Source organism: Streptopelia decaocto (assembly GCF_964273445.1).
Source record: "Streptopelia decaocto genome assembly, chromosome: 1".
NCBI classification, from domain to species: domain Eukaryota; kingdom Metazoa; phylum Chordata; class Aves; order Columbiformes; family Columbidae; genus Streptopelia; species Streptopelia decaocto.
In genome coordinates this window covers 10,834,682-10,860,871 of record NC_138663.1, presented here as the reverse complement: position 1 = coordinate 10,860,871, position 26,190 = coordinate 10,834,682, and the positions used below count along the sequence as shown (strand labels likewise).

General features: G+C 36.5%; 1 protein-coding gene across 1 annotated transcript in view; it reads right to left on the bottom strand.

The window, feature by feature from the left end:
* PCLO (piccolo presynaptic cytomatrix protein) overlaps positions 1–26,190 on the bottom strand; it is a gene marked incomplete at both ends in the record, with an annotated part of 351,318 nt that overhangs the window by 159,519 nt on the left and 165,609 nt on the right. The window contains one exon of the mRNA XM_082071252.1: positions 24,046–26,057. Within this exon, the coding sequence (XP_081927378.1) occupies positions 24,046–26,057 (2,012 nt within the window). The remainder of the gene's footprint in view (positions 1–24,045; positions 26,058–26,190) is intronic.

The window sequence follows — 26,190 nt, the reverse complement described above, 5'->3', positions numbered from 1 at the left end:
TTAAAACAGCAGAAATTAATCAGTGGAAAAGCAGTTTGTGAGAAGAATGAAAGCCAATGTTTTAAAACTTTGACTTTAAATATTGTAACTGGAATAATACTCCATACGTGCACATTTTACTGATTTTAGACAACATACACATTATTCACAAGCTTGTGTTTTAATTTCCTCAGCTTATATCTACAAACAATATCTATATTGCTTCTTTTGGCTCACTGAAGACACAGCAGTCTCTTTACCCATTCTCTTTAATATGATTCAATAGTGTTTGTAACTTTTTTTCTTCCACAGCTTAAGCCTGGTACAAAAGGGAAACATTTCTGGCTACTTCATACAGTAACAGTATCTTCAAAACTCACCTGAAAACAACTGTTTTCTTTTTTATCTTCATTTATTTTTGCCTCTGTTATTCTTTGCTACTTGTCTTTCTAATCATACTACTTATCTTTGCAATGTGTTCTGAGACACAAGCTTTTATATGAGATTTGCTGTCTAATTATTTGAAATGCATATAGAATTACATGTATCATCTCAGTTACTTTACAATAGGGCAAAAATCTTTGACAGACTGATTCAGACAATGGACATCTGTCAAGCTAATAGAGTTGAGCACTGCATCAGCACTGAAATCTCTGTACCAAATGGGCTTAATATTTTTTCCCAGTATCCAATCTCTGGAGAAGAAAAAAAAAAAAAAAAAGGAAGAATAGGGGAAAAAAAAGGGAAGGGGGAAATGATTCTCAAGTGTTCTCAAAACAGAATAATATGGTCAGAATTTCTTCTCTGAATGACAAATATAGATTTCATACTTTACTGTAAATGGCTAGAAAACATTGCAGAAAATATATTGCTGTTATGTAGGCATTAAGTACTGATGTTTACAAGTGCTTGTCTTTATATGCTGTGAGTAAAATATGTTAAATATTCTTAAGTATTTTATTTATATATCAGTATATTAAAAACTCTAAAGGGACTTCAGGGAAAGAAAATACTATTCTCCCACTGCTGCAATACTGTGCTTTTAGTACCAACTCTGGTTTGTACTCTGAGTGCTGTTCTACTATAGCCCTAGTCCAGGATTGAAGCCTGAATCTGGTAAAGAATTCAGAATAAATACATTTGTTTGTGAATTAAAATCTTTCCTCCTTTGTAAATTACTAGTGATTTTTAAGAAGATAGTCCAATTTTTGTTTAAAAGAAACAAGGATCTAAATGAATTGATATATCTGGATGCTGCCTTCCTCATGACTCATTAAAGTTTCTGAAAATGAGGCTTCTGAGGCATATTCTGCTTTGACAACCAAAAATATTAAGAAATAAATGAAAAATCAGAGGGTAAACTATTCAGAACTCTATGTACTCCACAACAACAAGCTGGACAGGAGAAAGATTCACTATCCGGATAAACACTAATGGCAAAGCTAGAATTGCTATGAGGTAGGTGCTTAACAAGATTAAGATGAAGTCTGTAGATTTGTGGTGACTATATACTACACTACAAAATAGTATACTATACTATAACTTACATATACTATACTATAAAATAGTATACTATACTATAACATAATTAGTGTTTCTTAATTAATCTTCACTTCTTTCCCCCCTGCCCCTCTATTGTTTCACTTACAGTCTAAGAGGTGTTTTACCTAAATACAGAACTGTAGGTACTGAGAACATCTCGGCCTAACCTGTCGAAAGTTATTAAAAGTTCTATGAAGATGATGGACCACTAGATGCTTGTGCCAGGTGAAGATAAAAATATTGCTTGCACATGATGTGTCCTGTCTCCAGCACAGCCTGCTTTTGGATTTAACTAATGACACAGAACTGTACCTCAGTAATATGTTCCGATACAGAGGCGATGTGATTCTGCCATTAGTAAGTCAAACCGGTTACATTAAAGGATATTGTACCAAAGTATTAATTAATAGCTTCAGGATTAGCTGATCATGAAGCTATTTGTGGCAGTACAGAAAGACATCAGTCACCTTAATCTTGGAATGACAAAGTCCTTAGAATAAATCTTTTTGCACATAATGCAACATCCTCAGCATGGGCTCATTCACTCATTATAATTAATAATACATTGTTTCTTATCATGTAACACACAAATCATTATATGTCATTCCCCTCAGTCAGACTAATAAATTTTATTTGAAACTTGGATCTCATCCGTCAAAGATTTTACTGGATTATAAAGAGTCTTTTCCCAGTCAATGAGAACATACTTTAAATTCTCTTCCTTTGCAATCTGAGAATTCTGGGCAGAAAATACTGGTGAGAAAAATTCAGAACAGTTTATACTTATCAGTAGGATATGCATATGCTGAATTAACACCATCTGTTTTCAACTGATACCAGACTACTTTGCAAACTTTCAGCTATAATTAAAAAAAAAACAAAAAAAAAAACAACAAAAAAAACAACTCTATCTCTAAAGAGAGAAAGGAAATATTAATCTTGTTTCACAGGAAAAACAAACAAACAAAAAAGGTGTGAGAAAATCTTGGCTTTTTCTGCCTACCCTTCATTACTGACTTCCTCCAAGGAATGGCAGCTGACAGGACTCCACATGCTGTGCCACAGCCCTTGTTTATTCGCAAGAGTGCAGATTCATCTGCCCAAGCGCAGATATAATGTAGAGAGCTAATCTGAGCTAGTCCTCCAGAATACTGAACTGGAAGAAAGTGCAATTTTTCTTCAGCTCACTCCATAACCACACCTGTTTCTCTTACTGACTGTAGAAACACATGTAACACAGTTGTCACCTGTAAATATCTCAAGACTGCAGCAATTTGAATTCCTGCTTTTGGCTTCTCATGCAGGCTCTGTTTTGTAGCAGAGCTTTAATCCTTTACTCTGTGCAGGAATCTCACCACCTCTGCAGTTTTTCAGAATATGACACCTTTCCTCAGCAACCAGAGGCTTGGCTTCAGTTAGATCGTTCGGGCAGTATTTATTTTATTTTGCACCCATGATGCTTTGCTTTCCTGGTCTAAGATTAAAGGTGGCAAAGTGAGCAGAGCCCTGATTAACCACTTTCTCTAAAATGTGGTTCATGCTGAGTAACAGTGGCCATGTAACTCCTGCTGTAAGGCACAGATTAGAGAAACTCACCAAGTGTCTAACTGCTTAATTCACGTCTTTCTATAAGCATGACAGCTAAGCCTTCTCTTTGTCTTTTCTGCTTCATCCGTACTGCTGTGCACCTGCAGAATAGCCTGTATCAAATTTCCTTCCCCTTCTTTCCAAAAGTGGCTTAAAATTTACCAATGCAACGTATTCTATTGTAGAAAAATGTATGTCTTACTCTGCTTTGGTACCATGTATAGCTCTATAAGGCTTTTCAGGTTCTGTAAGGACCAATAGGCTTTCATGGTGGCAACACAGGTGTCAAAATCCCAATATTATACACTATTAAAATAGTATAGAAACAAAAAGCAGACTAGAAATGAAAGGAAGTTTGTGAAACTCTTGGTTACTGACACCTAGCTTCCAGGCTCCACTCCATTCCAACAACTCACCAGCTTTCTGGTCTGCAGCAAATTCTGCATAATCTCCTCTGCCTCAGCTGGACAAGTTGCTCTCTCCATCAGGTCAGGTTGTGAGTCCATTCCTCTCCTCTGCAGTTTCTCAGTGTCTGCCTGGAACCTCCTTCTGCCTGAAACTTTTTTGTTTCCCCTCTCCCTTCACCCTTCTTTTTCTGAACCATGAGAACTCCCGTTAAAATATGCTCATTTGCTCTCAGGGCAGGAGCAATCTCTCTCTCTCTCTCTCTCTCTCTCCAGAAGCTTCCAGCCAACCCAATCCTCGCCCTTTTTAAAAGAACGTAACTGAACCTGACAACAAACACACAGAATAGATCATCTGCCACAGATGGCTAAACTTATGAAGTGTGAAAACCACTCACAGTATGTCCAGATTTTCCATTACACATTTTCTACAGCAAAAAAGGGTACTAGCCAGACCACACAAAACGCCATATTCCTACTCTTATTCTCATATAAGAATAGCATTTCAAGTTTGATATAAACCCACCATCAAGTGACACAAGTTAAACAAAATCATATTAATCCCTCCTCCTACCCCACCCCAAATCTTCAACCACTTTTGCTAAGTTTACTTTTTTTTCTTCTTCCCGTCCCCCCCAATTTTTCTTATATATGCATTCTATAGTGTTGATATTACACCAGACTTAATCCATGGAGCTTGGAAAGAGAAGTGGCAGATGTCTCATCATTTGAGAGCATTTAAAACCACACTGGACATCAGCAGCTGCTCTTCAACAAAGAAATCCAGTCAAGGCACTCAACTCAGCCTTGATTAGCTCGACTGCGAATAAAACTGGGAGAAAGTTCTGGCTTTTAGAACACCCTCCATTTTTTCTTCTCAAGTATAAGTGGAAATAATTTTTATTCCTGATTGTTTTAGCAATTATTAAATCTGGTTTATATGACTAACACTGAAATCTAGGTTCATTTCAGAAGAGGAAGTGTTTCACTCCTGGATAAATTCAATGAGATGACAGCTTAGCAGGCAATGTGATATTTAATCCAAAGGTGCAGGGTTAGGGAAGAAAAAACCAGTAACCTTTAATTAATTTTCTTCCTACTATTTTAATAGCAATTATACTCCTTTAGAATCATGACCTTCCTTTTCCCATTTCTGCTTACTGTGACAAGCAGGACAGGAAGATAGAAATTTGGCAAGCTTACTTTTAAACACTAATGAAGATAAAAATAAAGAAAAGGCAGCAGAAAAATCAGAAGTTAATGTAAAAGATGTGCCATTTGCAGTTTCTAAACCTACACTTGTATCAAAAAAAAAAAAAAAGAAAAAAGAAAAAAAGAAACAGAACTTAAACCAACTGTGATGTTTCACGACACCACATAAAAATGAAATTTCTTATGGTTAACCTGGAATCTAGGATATACTTTCACTTTTATACTTTTCAGGCCCCTATTATTCTTGTTTCAAACCATTCTTTGTTCACTACTGCCATAGCTCAAAAGAAATAAAAAAAGTAGCGCTACTTGATTAGATGCATATGTACTATACCAATTACCCTAAACATGCAGTGCACAATGAGTTTTACTATAGAAAGACAGGAAATAAACAGTAAAAGAGCTTTAAAACATTAATGCATATTTGGGGTGCTTCTCTGTTGTTTTTATGTGTTGTTCTCACTGTTTTAAAATTTCTAGCGACACTAATGAGCCTGAAGTTGATCTTGTAAACCCAGAGTTTACAAAGAAAAGAAAATGAATGAAACCTTGAAATGTATGTAATCATTCAAGTTCGCATTCTAGACCCGTGGCAGGGTAAGGGCTGAAAAAGTTAGTTCAGACTATCCAAACCAAACATACTGAATATACTAGTGACATTTTAACTTCACAAATTATCAGGCTTTACAGCCATGTCATTCAATGTTTTGGGGTCTGTATGGGGATATAGTGGAAGACTTGGCGAGAAGGTTAGTTAAATGTAAATATGCTCAAGTGACTTGCACCTGTCTGTAGAAAAAGCACATACATCACACTAATTGTTTTAATGGCCTTGTGTGCTTGATGAGTAGAACCTCTGTGTTAGATAACATAGGCCTGTGAGAAACTCTAGGCACCTTATCACTATGTCTGAGATTCCTGCTTTGTTGTGAGAAAGAGCGGGAGGCTGCACCTGCCTGAAGCCTTGAAATACAGGCGAGCTCAGCAGGCCTAGTGATCTTCCAGCAGGGCTGAACTGACCAGCGCCTGCGTCCCTGCTGGTGTCACCTCTGCCTGGAAGCTCAGCTGCGGCTTCGGAGATCCCCCAGTAGAGAGGTAACTAAAATAAAACTTGCTCTTTGCAATGCATTTGTGGCCTCTGGCTCTTCTTGCAACGTGCCTGTGTATGTGTACACAGGGTCCAGATGGAAAGTCAAATGATTACTCTAAAAGTCTCAGAAGATCTGATGGTTACCATGGTCTATAGCAGCCTAAGGCACAGTGTATGAATTCACTTTCTTACATAAAACAAATGGCAGTATTTATGGATTGAAAGCAGAACTGCTGGGTGCAAGTGTGGTTTGTCAAAGATGTGCTCCTTGAAGACTGAAAAAGGCAGAGGTGACTAATAGTTTTTAGCTGGTGAGGATATCAGAAGAAAATGTAGTACAAATCTCCAACACAACAAAGGTTTAAGAAAACCGTACTGCACAAAACAAGAACAGTCAAGGTTTTACAGTAACAGGATAAACAAGACAAGAACACTTATTAGTTAATAGTTAGAAAACAGGAAAAATTGGCTGAGCATGAAAAGGGTTTTTCTAAACCTTCATCGCACAGTGCTACCACTGCAATTCACAATGAAGAAAGAACTTTAGCTAGGATTAAAAAAATTCAGACAGGGACGCACACTGGTATTTCCAAGGTAAGAACTACCCTGGGCTTGTTGAAAGCAGCAAGGCAAAGGATGGGAAGACAAGAAGCACAGACTTTAAGCAGCTGAAAGTCACCTTTCAGTAACAGGTCATAAGGGTATGTTTAATAGTACTGTAGAGGTGACGAATGCCTACCTGAAACACTAAATACCTGGATGCTAGACAGTGTCTGATGTACATGAATAGTTTTGGTCACCTACATAAAATCTATAGGTGGCAAAGTTTTTGTTTCAGTTTTTCTCATTTCAAGATAAATCTGATTTTGTGCAAGTCCTAAGATTATTAGCTTTAAAGAGCACCTAGATCCAAATGAAAAACTTAATAAAATTATTTGTGTTTCATATTTTGTAAATTATGAATAGTTTTGATATTTATTTAAGGCAACCAAAGCAAAATCACTGAGCTGAAATATTTTGACTCTGCATCAAAGTTAACGCTTAAAGGGTCTCAGGCTTATTAGCCATTAATTCATTTGTCTCTGAGCCAAAACTGACAAAAGGTTATTGTTTAGCATGAATCATGAACTGATATTAGAGCTTGGAAAGACCAGAATACAGATCATCTAGTCATCTTCCATGATGAAGATTTGAAGATTACTGTCATTTACTTTAATTGAGGCAGAAACCTAAATGTTTTTTACTTCATTTTCAGAAGACAGACAGTGTTTATGTTCATTGATCTTTGATAAGTCCATAAACAAAAGTAAAGAACCTCTCCAGAAGTATTACAGAACTTGTAATACTTACAGAACCAGCTGTTTGTATTTCAGCAGGAAACATGAAATCCTTTAATTCTCAGATATCTCTTCTGATATCCAAATAAACAATAATCTCTCTAGTACATACAGCAGAGAGGAGCCAGGCTGGCTGAACAGTGATGAAGATTATCTTGTCTGACGAATCATTGATGCCATTTACCTCAGCATGCATTATCTATGAGCTCTGTGTATTAGTGTGCAATTCCATATCTTGTTGTTTGAACATCAGTTTACACATAAACAGTAAGCACATTTTTCTTTATCTGCTCTGATCTCTTTCTGGAAAACACTAAATGACTTTGTAACTGACTATAGCCAACATTTTTAATCTACACTGCTTTGCTGCCACAATACCAATTCCTTCTCACAGCATTTTACAAACTTTGTATTCATCAAATATAACTACAAGGTTGTACTATAATAATAATTCCAGATATTTCAGAATTAGAAAATGGAACGCATACCAAAAATATTTTAGCTCAAAGCAACATAAGAACAACAATGTGGTTTTTTTTTAATTTTAGAACAACTAAAACTCAGGACCGAGTCAGGAGAAACCCACTGGCACAAGGGTCTCCTCCAAAAAGCAAACCTTGAGGTCTTTGTTAGACTTAACAAGAAGACTCCAAAGAGGACAGAAAAGGTGAGCCCATTATTTTCTTAGATGTTCATAGATCTAGGTCAAAACATAAGATCGGCCTGCTCCATTCAAGAAAAAAATTCTTAACATCTACGCTCATGTCATGAAGCCCCAACAGCACAGTCTTCCTATGCAGCACTTCTGAAAGGACACTGGAAAAGCACTGCACCACTTTATACATATATGGGTCATGTACATGAGGAATACACTGTCTTGTGAAAAATAATGTATTTATATGTTAGAAGTATGTGTTTTTTTGTGGATCACTCTTTAGCTCACCCCAGCAAAGGTAAGCACCCAGCTATCCAACAGATCTGGGACACATCTAGTTATTTGGAAACTGCTGTGATTGAGACTTTGGAAACATTCAATATGAGAAAATGTCTGCTGCAGACTTCATGCATGAAGTGAAAGCACAGGTTCAGGAAAAAAAAAAAAACAACAACAGTATTCTATCCCAACACTTTCCTTAAAGGACTGAATATGTTCTAAAATACAATAAAGATTTATATTTTCCATTCTGTCTTCAGATTAAAAAAAAAAAAAAAAAAAAAAAAAAAAGAAGAAGAACATTTTTAGGGATAAAAAAATGTGTTGCATTTAATAGTTAGCATTAATTGATATTTAAAAGAAATATTGTGCTAGCCTTCCAGGGGTAAGCCAAGTTCTATTACAGAGGATGATAGCTACCTTCAGAAGCTACCTCATTCTTTTCTGAAAACATCTGAATTGGTCACTGTCATGGAGAAAAAGTTGAATTAGATGGACCTTGGTCTGAAATTGTGTTGCAGATCCTACCCTTACAAAACTACACTGCAGTTGTTGAACTGCACATGAAAAAAACAAATACCTGAAAACCTTCAAGTTGTTCTTCAGTTTATTCTTTCTGTATTACCCACTCAGGATCAACTATAAAACATTCATTGCAACTTGTTTATTTCTCAGTTCTCCACTACATTTCCAAACTACATTCAAACTCTGAATATTCTTAACTGTGGGGGGAAAAAAAAAAACAAACAAACAAAAAAAACATTCCAACACATTACTTTAAAAAGGTTTTGGAGTTTTATAGTAATGATGCTATAACTTTCAGCAGAAGATTCACAAGTGATGACAATGATTTTCAGAGAGAGGATGAGAAATATACTGGTATTTTAAAGCATTTACATGTTTCTCCCCATTACATAATTACCACCTGTTCAGTGTAATGAAGTTAAAACAAATTTCATTTCCAATGCCTATGCTTGTGTTCCATCTTGTTTCCTAAAGTGTTGCTCATTCCAGTGCCCATATAACATCATGTATCAATGCAGGTAAGATACTAATAAGTTACTAGAAACTGATAAAAACAGAATCACAAATCTGATACAAAATGAGACTTCTGCAGTGTCAGCTATTCTATTACTATCTCCAGTTCAATACACACATTCAGAGCTATTCTATATAGTGAAGCCCTTGTAGGCTTTGAAGCAAATGGAGCTGATTATCATCATCTGTCACTTCCCACCATTTACTTTATTGACTGTATTGTCAATAATTCCAGAACAAGTCACACAATTGAAAATTCTTCTCTATTAATAAAAACTTCCTTTTTTTTTTTTTTTCTTTATTTTTTTGGCAAAAAAAAAAAAAATTGAGTATGATCAAAAGTAGAGGATAGGAAAAATGTGTTTCAGGAGAATCACTGTATATTATTTCAGCTTGTCAGCTGCCAGGGCCTCATTTGCACTTTCTTTCTAAAGACAGTTCACACACTATAATTTTTTTTTTCCTATTATACAAAACTCTGTTACTTTTTTCCTATGCAAACTTGAACTTCTCCAATATAAAACTCAGATTTTAAGGATATTTTCTTCTACAACATTTTCAGTGGCACTAACTTTAAATCATTGAAATGAACAGCCTTCCCCCCTGTTCCCCACACTCCATCTATTTGGGGGTTCCTTTTTTTTTTTTCTAATAATCAGAACTCATAAATTTTGTTTAAAAGGAAGTACAAAAAAGCATCTCCGTATTGGAAATAGTGGAACAACCAGTTGAGAGTAAAAAATTTATTTTAATTTCTTCAGGCATGATCCACATCTTACTGAATTAACAGAGTGTACCATTAGCTTCAGAGAATTTTGTATGAGTTATCTAGTTAATGTCTTCTACAACAGCCCCTGAAACATAAGCATAAGCCTCTACAGCTTTAAAAGTCAGTGGAAATACTCAGCTTTGAACTTAAACCATCATAATGGATCACAAAGGGTTCAGCAGCAATGCTGCTTTAAAGCAGCTACTAATAAGCCGGTAAACTGCAGCAGATAAATTTCGCTACTGAAACTACTATGTAGATTAATGGGAGAGTAAGTCTAGTACTGTTAATGTGCATTATCTCGCACAAAGTGCAAGTAACTTCTTCAGAGCCAGTTTAAATTTTTATACATAATACTACATGTGCTGGACATACATTTGTTCTCTGAGAGTCATGCCTCTTTTTCTTTTCCCACATTTAATTTCAATGTATCACCTTTTGAAGTTTCTTATTGAGCTTGACCCATTTGATGGCAGTTCTCTGTGCCTTTTTTTCTGCTAATATTCCTATCCTTGGTGGTTAAGGTGGCAATTTGGCTGACATAACACCACCAGAAACTGCTGCAAATATTAATGAGGCAAAAGATTCATGATGCCAGCAAACATGCTTGGAAGAAATTACTCAATGGTGAAAACACAGAAGAGAAATGACATGAAACAAATAGAAGGAGAAAAGAATACAATTAGCAAAGGACAGGGAGAAAGAATGGAGAGAAGGAAAAGGACAAAAAAAGCTTGAAGAAAGGAGGGAAAGGTTACACAGGCTGAACAAAATAGGAACATGTGCATATCTAGCATGGACTGGCTGCAGATGACTGGGAAACAAGAAATAGAAATGAGGTGATCATTTTCTTCTTGTTTTCTACCTTATACTTAGACTTCTACATTAAGCACACAAACAGGTAGTTATAGAAGAGAGAAAAAACTATTATCGATTTTATTATTTCCCTTTTTTCTTTAGTTATACCTTAAACATTTATCTTAAATTTTATCTGTTTTAAACCACAGATATATCTATAATTATGAAGTTAAATTGAAAAAATGTATAATCTCTTTTAACAGTCATTGCTTCCTTGTTACTTGGATATGATTATTTATAGATTATAACCAAACTTTTCTATTTCAACAGGATTTGAAAGACAGATCTTCATTTAAACATGAATTTATTTGTTTAAATACATTATAAGCAATCAATACTGAGTAGTAATGGAAAACATTAGTGTATCTTCAAGACCAAGGATCATACACCTCAGGAATCTTTGAAGAATTTGTAAACCAAATTAGAAATAGGAGTTAAAAGCATTCTGGTCCCAGAGTTACTCTTCTGCAAGCAAAGTTTTAATAAAGAAATTTGTTTTTGAATTATTTTTTAAAATATTCCAAAATCGAGGAAAATATTCCAACATTAAGATTCTAAAAATCATATTCAAAGAAATTCCTCAAAAAAAGGTATTAATGGGTGCCAACTTGAATTTGGGATGGTGCTGTAAATTAGAAGTGTTTCAGCAGTGCCCCATCACTTCCCCTTCAATTGTAGCTTCTTGTTATTTTTATATAAAACACGGAAATATTGTCACTGGATTTTGGGGATCTTTCTTTCCAGTCACAGATATCCATAACACAGGTGTGACAGAAGCATTTTCTAATCTGTCAGTTAAAAACCTAGGATACATTTATAATAGATTTTCTCTCTATGATGAAGACAGACATTGAGGTTTTACTATGTCTGAATTTATATATTACTTGTGCATTACATGCCTATAAACAGTTACTAGTTTTTATTATGAAAAGATGAATTCTCAAACCTTCAGTCTATCAAAAAAAAATCTAGAAAAAAAAAAAGGAGGAGGTTTTAGTGTAAAAAAAAAATATATATATTCCAGCAATTTCTCAAATTGCTCTAACTTAATTATGGGGTTTGAGAGCTTAATGGGGGGCATAGGATAGTGTTTCCTGAACTGTACTGTGTAATTCTTTATAATGCTGCATAGGTAGTGCTTGAGGGAACATAATTTGCCTCTGAAGTGAACCAGTACAGCAGTTCGAGTGTCACTGCACTTCAGCTAATGGGAACAGCACCACTAACTAGAAGAGCAGGACTCAGATGGGAGGGGTTCCTGTCCTCTTCCCATCCTGTTCTACATCCACTCAAAGCATTAAAAACCTTGTCTAGAGAGCCCAATGTAGCCCCAGCTAAGATGGCATGAGAAGAGTGGATTTTTTTTTTTCAAAAAAGAGAGGTGAGGCAAACCGAGCCTCTTCAACTTGGAAAAATCAGCTAATTGCTGTTTTCAGCTCTGAAATGCTGCACTACTGAAAAGACAGAATCAGACTCTTTTAAGAGATGCACAGTGAAGGACATAAGGCACAAGCTGCACAAGGGAAATTAAGCATTCTTAAGCAATGACATCCCAGAATAGGATGCCCAATGAGACAGTGAAATCTCCATCCTTGGAGACCTTCAAAATTTGACTGGACAAGTCTCTAGTCATTTGATCTAACTTTGAAATTAGCCCATCTTTGAGGTGGAGATGGGGCTACATGACCTCCATATAACCTTCCCAATATAATTTGCTGGTGATCCTTTTCTCAGTCACTGTCATGGCTGACGAGTTTTGCTAGTTAATGCTTCCAAAACGTAACAGAGGCACCAACACTGTGATGGATTTGCTGCCAAGATGCTGTGGAAGGTGTGAAAGAGTAGGGACTGCAGCATTTATTTTTATTAAATAAAAGCTTCAGTGTAGGCAAGAATGTTCCATAATTGCAGTGTTGCTAAGATCAAATGTACCATTAGTCTTGTTTGTAAAATACACTCCAGAAAAGCTATTTGCCTTTTTACTTATATTTTATATATATATATACACATACATACATACATATATATAGATGAAGTAAAAATGTTACTTTCATAACATTGTCAAAACTTTTTGTTTTCTTTGGTGATCTTTTGTTTTGGGTCAAATCATGAAGAAATGGGGGGAAAAAAAAAGAGATAAAAATGAATTCCTTTGCCTGGGTTATGGTTCTCTCAGACAGGCAATGTTCGAACAGGCTGTAAGAACATAAGGACGTGGAGCAGCCTACACTACTGCTGTCAAAAGAATGACTTTTAACATCTAAAGCAATATCTGGAGGCATTACTATAAAACTTTCTATGTTACTACATCACTGATCAAATGAGCAAAGGACAAACACATTGATTCCTTTCTGTTCTTTGTGGAGGGGCTGGATATTTTGGCTGTGGATTTTAACTTTGGTATGATAAAAGGAATATCAATGTAATATCACCATGTAAGTGATTAACCCAGACAGGAAAATTTCTGAAAAAGACACTTATTGGTTCTAACTTTAACTCAGACAAAAAGCATAATTTTACTTCATTGTTGCTCTCTTATACCATATATATGTAGCTAAAACACAACTATGAAAGAGGTTTCAGAAAACGTGCTCCAGAAACTTATGAAGTAAACAGTACTTTCAAGCTACCTTAAGATTTCCTGGGGCTTATGTTACTTTGATTTATTAATGCTATACAGCAATTGAAAATAAACACTGAGTCTGAAATTATCCTTCTCTGTATTAGGCTCAAATTTTAGGTGAGTGACTCTCATTCTGATTCACCCTGTACATCATCCTTCCTGACAATCTTTTCACCTCTGGCAAGTGCTGTCTAAATCAAGCAGTTATCCAAATTTAGAGAAACTAGGATCATTAAACTTCTCATCGCACACATACTGAGGAAATTATCAGCGTTCTGTCCTCCTTTATGTCTTCCTCCATACTAGTTACTTATTTTCAAACCCTGCCTTTACTTTCAGTTAATGGTTAGCCCATTTAACCTGGTTGATATTTATGGTCCTACAGCAGGGAAAAGGCTTGGCAGGCAGTGTAAGAGCACAGTCAGTGCTTGAGCTGGATTCAGCATTTGCAAGCAGCTTGCAAAGTGAGTAAGGTGAGATAGTAAAAGTTGTATTTTTATAGGAACCATTTAGACTGGATGAGAGAAGGTGTCAAGAGAGAGACTGGCTGGGAAACAGAAGCAGAGTTTAGCAAAGAGATCAGCGAGAAGATATGGACAGATGGAGAATGTGAACAGAAATTGAACCAAGACCTGAATTCAGTCTGTGCAAAATGCAAGAAGTTCTGGAGAAGGAGAGCCAAAAGGCAAGCTTCCTCTGTAGCCTCATATGGAGAGGAGGAATATGAAGACAGAAATTTCAGGCTCTGCATCAGTTTCACAGAGGAGCCTAAGCCATATCCTGTGACAATATTTCAGACTTACCCTTGTATTTGGAGTTTCTAAATGGCTGACTTAGGCATCACAGCACTGAGCAAACTGGCTACTGTTAATTCCCGTTCATTCTAAATGCAGAGACTGAAAGCACTTACATTATGGATCAAACTCCCTCAGCTGAACATTGCAGTAGGTAAATCACTTTTTTGAGTTTATGAAAAAGTTTACCAGTGTTCAGTCCTTCCTGGTAAGGAAACTGGAAATTATTTGGAAAAACTGAACCAAGAAGATAAGAACAAAGGAAAAACTATCTTGGTCTCTCCAGGCCAGATTTGAGAACACAATATTTTTGCCTGCTGACTATTACAGGACTCTACAGTGACCAGGTCAGGTGTGATTTTACACCACCAATATCTAACATGAAACATGATCTTTCCAATCCTTCATACCTTAACTAGGTAGCCTATGTCCTTGTGTCAGTCAAGGAAAATACTAGACCTCTAGGCTTTTGAAGAGAAATGTAAAAAGAGGAAAGCAAAATGTGAAATAAATGCCCCTTCAGCTAAAGGATAGAATAAGATAGGTGGCATTTAGGCTATTTGATTATGGATGTATTTTCTTTGTCTCAGCTTCCTATCTTTTAAACAAAGACTGTAATTTCTGAGGTCATCCAGATTATAGAAAGAACCCTATAAGGACTCAGGGGCTAGTTTACTTGAGCAGTCTGTGACAAATGCTGTATAAACACAAATTGACAGCAGTGATATGGATAATAATTTGTGAGAAGAGCCACAAAGAGTAAAGAAAGTTGTATTTTTAGAATTCAATTTTTAAAGATAATGCTATTACTTGTACTCTTCAAGATATTCTTGTCTTGGAAGAGAAATCAGTAATTTAGGCTATCTCTTTATGTTATACCCAATATTCAGATGTAAACCAGTTTCACTAAAATATATTGATTCTAAGACATTTGTGCTATTGCAGTTATAATATTGTTTTTCATATCTATTAAATAACTCAGGCCACAAATTGTGATAATCCATTTCTTGCCTCCCCTGGATGTGAACGGTGGTTAGTAGCAGTCCTAGTTACAGTAATGTTGAACACAGTGACAGACCGTTATCTTGTCCAGCTTTGGTTTTCTTCTGAGATTAACACAACCAGATCATTCAGCCTTCCAATCAATCTCTTGCTGTCTAAATCTTTTATCCTTTTTCTTTTGCTCAACTTTGAATTTTTTCAGTCCCTCTAACTCTTAAGTGGTGCTGCCCTAAACTGCATGTAGCATTATAGCTGAAGTCTCACCAGCCTCTGAGTAGGGTAGAACAATTACAACATGTATCTTACACATGGATAAGTTGTCAGCATTTCCCAAGAACTCTGCTGCCTTTCATGAAAGCACTGCATATTTTTCAATCATATTAAGTCTGAACTTTTGCTACTACACCTGAACATTTTCAGTGCTGCTTTTGCATAAACAGCTATATTTCTGGATATATCATGTCTGTATCATTACTGAATTTGATTTTGGAACAATGCTCTGAATTGCAGTTCTGGTTTTCAAAGTAATTTTGTTTCCTATATTCATCAGCAAAGCTATATGAGTGCTTTCTCCATACTCTAAATTGAATTGAATTGAATTATTAAAAAGTCAAGCCTATGACAAACTCTTATTCGACCCACTTAAAACTGCCTTCCAGTTTGGCAATGGCCAACTTGACCTAATATAGCTACTTCCAGCTGGCAGATGGAAAGTAAACTTCCATTAAAAATTAGTAAGAGTTTTAGTTTATCAATAAAAAATGTTGTGCTGGACTAAGAAACAAGTGCTGTAGAAGAGACTATTTTTATCAACATTTCATACTAAAATTTGATTTTGCAGCATCAGTATGTAAACCCATATGCCTGCACCTAGTATAATTTATAACTGTAAATAGTTATTTTTCTTAAATTATTTTTAATATGAAATCACTGTCTCAGAAAACTAAAGACTGAATAAAAGGATTCTAAAGATCAGAGTAAAGGTAAATTTAGTTCTAGTATTGACAAGGCTTATTAATTAAAAACAACAACAACCAAAAGACTGAACAAACAAATGAACGAAAAAACAAACAAATGAACAGTGTTTTCAGACCACATTGCAATTTGAAACACCAATAGCATGAGAGAAACTGGCCGGGAAAGTATTTTCAGAGATGAGAAGTAAAACTTCAGAGCTCTGGTAGACAATTTATGAAGTTTTAATACTAATGCAGTGATGATTATTTACAATACATGCCTAGCCCAAAGATTACTGCTCAGCTCATTTCTTTTTTTCTTTTTGGGATAATGTCCACCTCCACAGTTATTTTTTTTCTTCAGGTGAAAATGCAGAGTTCAAAAATTTTTAGTAACTCATATGCAAAAAATAAATTCATCCCCAGGGGCAAGTATGTCCTTGGACAAAGTATGCCCAGGTATCAAAATTTAACGGAGATGCATCTCTTTAAGTTCTAAATAATTGATTGAACAAAATAGTTATCTCAATACTGGCATATCTTGAAATGTTTCCAAAAAACAGAAACAAAAAACACAAACCAATCAAACAACAGAAACAAAAACAAAGAAACCCCCCCTACAAACAAACAAACAAACAAACAAACAACAAATCCCTCCAAACAACCAACCAAACAACAGGGAGAATTTTAAATGCACTGGTTTGTGTTAAAGTAGCATCCTAGAGGCCTCATATGCAGAGGAAAGGTAACCATTCATACAGTGGAGAATGAAGCGGCATTCAGAACATCCTTTTACTGTTCTGAATATTTCCTTGTATTTAATTATATCTGATCAAAAGTTTTGGATGTACTGTGGTACTATTTCGCTTTTTTATTTTTATTTATTAATCTTCATATAGGACATATGAGCTATCATGGGATTTTGCCAGTCTTGGATCATTTCCAAGCAACATTTTATTACATTTGGCTGATCAAGACAGTATTTTACAATCTGAAAAATAGTTTAATAAAATTATCATCAAAAGTGTTGGAATTAAAGCATGCATTTTGTGAAGAGATGACGTTCGGACTACTTTGACAGGAATTAATTTGTTTTCTCTAGTTGCTGCCCATTTTGCTGCTACAGTTTGCAGGGAGGTTTTCATTCATGCAAACTAGATTTCTTCTGGAGAAAACTAAATAGGAAGCTCCATCTTAAGTGTATCTTAAATGCGCTCAAATTCCAGTAGGGAAAACCAGTCCAAACAAATGACTGGTGCCCTTTGGACAACAATACAGTATGCTCACAGATATTTTAGCATCAGCCACTTTTATCCATTTCTGCTTTTATTACACCAAACAACTTACTAACATAGCACAGTCAGTGCTTCCTTTCTTGGGAAGATGTAATAGACATGGGTCTTCTGCTGCTTTCGGAGAATGTACATTCAATTTCTCAGTACAATATGATTTTCCTGTGCTCCAGTCACAGCTGCTCATGATAAAGTGGACAGAATACAATGCAGGAAGCCAAACTTATCAGCAAAACATGTGAAAGAAACTCACTTTTTAATTCAGTCAGGCAATTACTCCAGTAGAAATTTTATCCTCCTACTATTTATTCAGACCAGCTACAGTAATCCATGGCATGGTAGGAGATGAAAGTCTGAGGCAAAACAGAGCTGAAGTAGGCAAAAACTTGTTGGTCACTATGTGTCCCTCTGTAAATCTTCAGTGCCTGCTTGGTTCTGCTGTATACATTTATATACTGTATTTATTGTTTTAAAGCAGGGAACATGGCCTCTCTCTACACCCAAAATTGAAAGTATTCTTAAAATGAATAGCCAAGATAACCAAGACAGCTAGAAATGAGAGGAAAGGTATTATTGTACCTTTATTCTTCATTGTCTTTTATGGAAGAAAAAAATATGAGGAATGGGACTTGTGGCTGGGACGCTGGTTTTTGGGGGGTTTTTTATGTGTATATGAGAGCTGGCTTAAGAAGAAGATGGCTAAGTTGGCAGCAGGTGAGAAAAGGCCCAAGTGACAGAAAGCCTAGGCTCTTTGTCAACTCTGCCATAAATCTCATGATTTACAAAAGATTGTTAAGGCTCCTCTTTGAAAAGCAAAAGAGCAAATACCGTAATAATTTTCTGTTATTCATGAATGTCCCTTGGTTGAATAGAGAAGGTGTGAAATCAACTAATTTAAAAGTATCAGGCAAGACAGACTGACCCAGTTAAATGTGCTTTAGAAAATAACGTTTATATGATATGTTGACCAAGTGTGGGGTAGTCTTTCTGTTTGAAGATCTGACAGATGGGAAAAAGATGCCTCATTTGAGTCACACAAATGTTAAATCAAAGGATTTCAAATACAGCACAAGAAGCAGTAGCTTGAAATGTTGACAGGACTCTAAATTGTAAATAATTCAGACCATTAGGGGAAAAAGTAATCTTAAATCTAGCTAAAATCACATATTTAAAGAAGAAGATAGATATGTCTTTACTGTTTACACGGGGATAAGATTGTCTAGAATTGTTTCTAGTGAATTCCTTTGAAACACACAAAAAGTGTGTGACTTAATAATCAAGTACAAAAGGAACTCACTGGGTACATCTACATCTTCTCTGAATTGCTGACCTGAATTAAATCTCAAAATAAGATGTCCTGGCCATAGGTAATGAACCAGCCTCCCATGGAGCTGCAGGGACTCTTCAAGGATGCAGGAACATGTGTGCCTAATCAGACCTGGTGATGCAGCCTGTTGCTATGTGGGGTAACACACTGTTGGGCCAAGCCAGGTGCATGTTTCACAAACTGCATGCAAACCCTTTAAATCATGGCAATCAGCCTGCTCCCAGACTGTTCTTTAAGACTGGCGTAGGCATGGCCAAAATGAAGGACCAGTTGTTACCTATGCCTGAAGAATTTCATTAAACCACAGCCCACAGGCATAACTTGGAAGCAAAGGAAAGAAAAATAAAACAAAACTTACACTTTAAATCTAGGTTACTCTAATATCAAAGATGCCAAAGATGGTTTTTCACTCAACACCTGTTTGCACTTAAACCCAAATAGCAGCTCTTTTCGTCAGAGGTAATGGCTCATTTATACCGAAATATAAATTTTACAGAAAACAAAAGGTTCTTCCTTTTTTTCTGGACAAGTTCACAGGATTAAAATGGAAAACTAAAGTCATTGAATTAAGCCTCTTGCAGTTACAAACATGTGACCACCTATTTCTCAGACGACAAAACACTTCTGAAGATTTTACAATAAGAGCTGTAACAAAGTACCAACCCCTTTTGGCTGGAATTAGCACAAAATGAAACAACAATGTCCTGTGCTTCAACAATAGCAGAAATCTCTCACCTGAAATTCTGACATGACACTAAGAAAGAAGCTACTTGCTGAGGAAGGTAAACAGAAATACCAAACTCCAGACCAGGTAATTACCCCTACCATTTATCTCTATTCATTACCCAAGCAAAACATTCCTCACTGTCATACAAGTCTGGTGATCAGCTTAGTCCTGAATAAACAAGCAAAACATCATGGATGTCACATATGGAAGATTTTAATTCTGCTGGGAACAACCACATTCCACATTCCTTCCCCTCTCCAGTGCCCCGATGTACAGCACATCCGACACAGCAAAAGACAGCCCAAATCACTGATGTCCCAACCTTCAGTTTTAAAGTCGAAAAATTTAGAATGCCACAGAAGACAAAACACAGATTAGTGTTCCTTGTTTTCACTTTAAAAACCAGCATAAAATCACTTCTGGTCTTACTGCAGCAATAGATGAAATCCTGCAATTCTTACCTAAATAAAGAAACAATCTTTTATGATTTTGCTTGAAATCACTTACTTTTTCTACTATAGTATAAAGACTTGAATTATATTTGCCTTACAACTGCAACAACTCACATCAGATGAAAAATTTGAGGAAAGTCTCTGTTAATGCTCTTAATAAACAGATCGATAGAATTTGTTTGAAGTGTTGAAGCTTAAATGTACATTTTCTACCCTGAAGCTGACAGGCTGTTGACAGATGTGTCTTTGCATTACTTTCACTAATACAAACACTTCTGCTGAGTCTTTATGCACTGCTTAGCTGTAGATGTTATATGTGAGTGACAGTTTATGTGCAAGACCTTTTGCAATTTGCTTCAGTTTAGTTGTGGAGGCATTTTGCATCCAAAGGCAATAGGAAGACAACTTCCATCTTTGATTACACACAAGCAATTTGTACAAATGCTGAAGTTGACTGTGACTGGCATGTGACTTGATGCTGCGATGCTCTGGTGCAGAGCTATTTCTTTATTAAAGCAGACAGGTACCCACAACCTTTTGCTGCTGCTGAATGGACAAATTTCAATCTCCACTTCCAAACTCTGCAAACACTTGCCAGTGTCCTCACAGAAATCACTGCTATGGCTTTGAATCTGTGGAAAGCTACCACGCCGGGCTGCGGACAGTCTATCAAGGTCAGTACTAGAGAGCTCATTTTCCCTGGGAGCTCAAATGGCCCAAAGCTCACAAAACGGCAAAATGTGGATCTTTTCAAAGTATCAGTTCTACATAGGTGGTTTCCACAACTTTTTTTTGGGTGATAGACAGTAAATGAAAATGTAATGCAAACATATAACTTGTTAGCTGCAAATTAAATGTGCCATCACTTAAAGCAATATTATCTGCATACTTATTATTATGTGATTAGCTACCAAGTTATTTTTCAGCCTTTCCTTTACACTAAATTAGACAAAACATTGTAATAATTTCTTATAAAAGATGCATTAAAGAATAAAATTATATTTAAAGCAGGAGAGACATAATTTAATCTTCTTAGTCATAGTCTCCATAATATTTTTTTCTTGAAATGTTGTAATAAATATATTTTTCAACAGAAGAAGTACATGAATGATGAAAGTGTACTGCCTGAAGGACAAGGTATCATTTCATTGTAAAACTTTGAAAGAGACCAATTTTATTCTCACCCTTTTAGTCCCACTGATTGAATAAAGATCAACTTTTTTTGATAAACTGCTATAAAAAGAAGACTGTGAAAAATATATGTGAACACATAAACACCCTTTCCACGTGCAGTGCCTATGAATGCAGACAAAGACATAACCCTGAAACGAGAACTACTAAAAAAAGCAATGGGATAATCATCCATGCAAAAAATATTCATATACACACTCAATTTTCCTAAGGTAGTGAAAGATTAATCTTTCATTGCCATTTTATTCTTTATGTTCAGCTCTAGTAAATTCTCTTTTCCAGAGTGAGCTGCTTCACAAGTTTTTCTGCACTGAACTTCACTGTTTTGAATGACAGAACTGATCCCTTCCACCCTTCTCTTTTAATAACTAGGAGATCTCCAGCCAGGAGGCACAAATGGGTACACAGAGAATTACGGACAATGACTTTAGCTGTTGTAGGCACAATACAAACACAGATTGAAAAAAACCAGTCCCAGTGCCAAAAATATCTTAAAGTTGAGGAAACATCTTACTTTCACACTTAGCAAGATAATTCAAAAGCAACTCTGTATTTAAACTGAAGTATAACAATGATATATTGCTATAACAATGCAGCTGAAAAAATGTCAACAATATTTACACTTTGTCAATGGTGACACTGTGTGTATGCTAACTTTCAGGAAGAACTTCTGAGTGTGACAAAAGGTATAAGAAATAAATCACTGACTACTTTTTCCTGTTCTTCCAAGATGATACAGTCCTAAAACCAGGTTCTCAGTATAAACACAGACATGCTGGAGAGAACATTGTCAGTCTTGTGAAAATGAGGAGATCATTTAGAACTCATATTGCAGATCCCTCCTTCCCAACATAACTGCACTGAGTAACCATGAACCAAAACTGATATAGCAACTGCAAAATGAATTCATGACCGTATTTACAGATGCTGATGAGGTCATTACATTATGTAAACTTCACCTGAAATACTCTTTTTTTTTGTCATGTATCTCTTTTCTGCCTTTAAATTTCATGTACCTGATGCCAGTCTAAGCTAACCAAACCTCAGATACTTAATTAACAAAACTCTATCAGAAAGAGATATCATCAAAGCTGAAAGCAGCCATGGGAGGTTACAGAGCAGCTTCCTCACCATATGCCACATGACACAGTCAGTGTAGCCCACTTTACATCTATGGAAGATTTTTACTTTCCTTGCATTTGTCTACGTGCACCTTACGTTCCATAAAAATGTCCATCTCATTTATTTAGACTGTAAGTACCTTGAGACATGGGCTATTTGCTGCTTGATGGCTGCATACTAATAAGAACAATATAGCTCACTACCATTTGGGCTTAAGGCAAAATAGTAGTAAACATGTAGGTAAAAAATAAACAATGATGTATAAGCCCTTTGTTTCCATGTCTCATTAATGAATACGTGTTCAAACTCTACTATAAAGGCCTTTAAACAATCTGCTGTTCATGGAATTTATCATTTAGCATATAAAGTATACAATTCATATCAAACATACAGGTATCTGTGAAACAGGCAAACTAAATAATTTGTCCTCAGTAACAGTTTCACTGCACTGACAGTTATTTTACAACATTATACCTACTCTCCAATATCTAGTACAACCCAACACTTTCTAACTCATGAGCAATGTTCGAGATGCTGTTCCAAATTCTCTACATGAAACTTTAGTGCTTGTGTTACAGTTTCCCCCACTGTGCTAATCCTGCATTAGGGAATGATGGCTAATGCCATGACTACAGTTTTCCAAGCAGTAACAGCGCAGGAGGCATCTAATATCCACATAAATATGTGAAGCTGCAGAAACTGCTTACTTTGTGAGACTTGGAGGGTATAACTAGATAATTCTGCATTTGAAAGTCACCACAAGTTATCAAACATAGAGAAAAACCCCTCATTATTCTATTCAGCGTGTACTAATCACTCATGTGTTCACAGATAACTGAACATAAAAGGTAAAATTTGCTGAAGAACTCAAAGGGCAACTCTGCTAGAGCTCTCGCAAATAAGATACTGACCCTGCAACTGACAGACAGGAAAGGACTCGGACAAAAGGACAGCCAAGAACATGCAAAATTCTAAAAGTACTTTTTTTTAGCCAAGACTTCATCCTCTTATGTGTAAAAAGAGCAAAACAAAAAACAGACTGATTCCCCAATCAGAAATCCTACCACTCAAAGAAAAGGAATACTGTAGAAATGACAGATTTAAATCCTGATGATGCCAGCCTTACTAAAAATTGCCTTCTCTGACTCCATAAGAAACAGCCCTCAACACTTGCACAACTTCTTGATAATCCTCCTTATCCAAAACAAACAGACAAAAAATGGGTTTGTGGTATGAGACCTTTTGGTCTGGGAGACATAAAAGATGTACACATTGGGTCACAAGATTACCCACAGAATCACAAATGGCCAAGTAACCTCATGAGGGTCAAAGAGGACAGCTAACTAAAGTGATTATGAATCTAGTGTTAGCTGCCTCTCAAAAGAAGCATGCAGTAGTTTCAAGGCAAACACACTGTAGACTGTGCCACAAGAGCTGAGTGTTGTATGATTAGAAAGAAAATGCTTTTCATTTTCTGAAGACTTGGTGGTAACTGCTCAATTGGCCATTAATTGCCATGTAAAATAAAACGTGTCTTCCAAATTCTGAATTTTTTTTTTTTTTTCTTTTTTCTTTTTTTTCTGAATCATAGTAAGACTGTGGTATGGATTCCTGTAATTCCAGGCAAAGCAATGAAGTAAATAACCATTGCTTCAGATAGCAGACATTGCTTGGGACTTTTCAGCAGGTGTGCAAAAAGACTAAATACATAGGTACTGCAAATGAATGTGCTAGACTTCGTGCTGTACTGATAGCTGTAGAGTTAAATATTAAAAAAAAAAAAAAAAAAGGCAAGCAAATACTTCTTACCATGAAACCCTCAGTGTACTGAAACTGAGCTCTGGAACTGTCTTCTGCTGTGGGACTCAGGGGCTTAGGATCAGACATAGAGCGTTGCATCATCTTTGTTGCCTTTGGGCTTGATGGAGGAACCTTGGCAATGTCAGCATGCAGCATCTTCTGAGGGCTGATGTCATCAGTGATGGGTTTTTCATAGGGTACAAATGCTGACTCTATAACTTTGCTTGGTGAAACAGGTGAAATGGGTGAATAGAGAACTTTGGGAGATTTGGGAGGGGAAGGAACTACCTGCAATGTGGAGTCTGGATGAAGATGGGTTGAGTATCCTATCTCTAATGGTGTTGGGCGTTTTTTATCTTTCTGAGGAGATGAAGCTGACAGATATTGGGGACTCTGAGTATCTGACTCTGTCTCTGTTTGACATCCCAAACTTTCTCCTTTGTATGTTTTTTCTGGAGCTGAAATATGCTTTATGATTTCTACCTTAGCATCCAATCGGGCCCTGATTGAGGGTGTTCTTATTGTTCCTACAGGTTCTGTTTGTACTGAAATCTCTGCCACTGTCTGAACTGCAATACTAGATACTTTGGAGAATTGTTTAGCTTTGTCTGCCTCAGTGGTACTCTCACTGTATTTCCCTACACGAGGTTTCCTTCTAGATCTGCTAGAAAGATCCCATTCATCTTGATCTTCATCATCTGTCTGAACACTTGTATCAACACTCTTCTTAGTTCTCCGTCTCCTGTTTGTGTAACCTCTATCTGCTCCATCTTCATCATCAGTTTGCACTCCACTGTCCACTATCTTTTTGAAGCATCGTGGCTCTTCTTCCAGAGTCTCCTCAAGCTCCTCATATGGACCACGTAATTTTGGCATAGAACTTCTCTTTTTCAATTGCTTCTCCTCTCTAACATCAATATCCTTAAGAGACATCTCTGACACAGAGCTTAGGATACCAGTCCTTGGTATGTATTGGGTAATACCATCAGACTGAACTGTATACCATGCTTGGCTTTGTGGAATTTCAATACCCAGCACTCCTGAAGCCGTAGTGGTTGCATCATCAGTAGGCCAGAACTGGCCATTTTCTGTGGTTGCATACTGTCCTTCCAAAAGTGTTTGATCTGTGGTAGTTTGTGGTGAGCCAGTTCCTGAAGGTTCATAACCATACTGATATATTTGACGAATTTTTTGCTCCTCTAGCTGTTGGTGGAGCTGTTGTTGAAGTTGTTGGAATTGTTCAAGCTGCAACTGCTGCTGGGCTAATGTCTCTTGCCTCATCATAAACTGAGCTTGTCGTTCTTCCTCTTGCTGAAATAAGAGATGATGTTTCATGGATTGCAACTCCTCAAGCTTTTTTTGCACCATAAACTTTTCCTGTTCCCTAAATCTTTGAATTTCCTGACGTTCCCATTCCAGCTCTTCTGCAAAACGCTGCTGCTTTATTTTCTCAAGCTCAAGAAGTTCACGCTCCAAATCAAGCTGCTGTTGTTTGCCTTCTTCAGGGGCAATGAGAAGGGCAACCTCATCTTCAATTGCGTCTGTATAAACTTCAGATGCTGTGGTCAAAGCAGGTATCAGGTTGGTTGGCTCTGTTGTAATGGTTTCTATAGTAAGAGGTGGCAACCCTGTCTCCATATCAACGGCAGTAATTGCATCTTTTTCAGCTGCCACTGTTGTCAAGAAACTGTATGATCTTGGGAGTGGTTGATTCTGTTGTAAAGTTGATAAAGAGGGCACAGAGTCAATTGTTTGGAGAGTAGGTAAATCTCTGACAGATGTACTGAAAATAGAACCAGGTTGTGTAGTGATGGCAAATGTGGATGGGATTGGAGTCGCTACTGAAGAATAAACAACACCATTGGATGATCTTAAAACACTTCCAACACCAAACTGGGAACCCAGAGATGAAACCATTCTTGCTTGGGAATATTGTGGTGTACTGAGCCCGATGCCAGAAATCACCTGTCGAGTCTCTGGATAAGGACCAGTGGTCTTGCTTGAGTAATCCATAACCTCACCTGAAATTATAGGGCAAAGTTACAGTCCAGTCCCACAAAAGAATGCTGCTTTGCGGATTCTGAAAGTCATCTCATCCTGATGAATTAAATGGGAAGGGGAAACTGCATGCAAGTCTTCAGGTTAATGATCTAC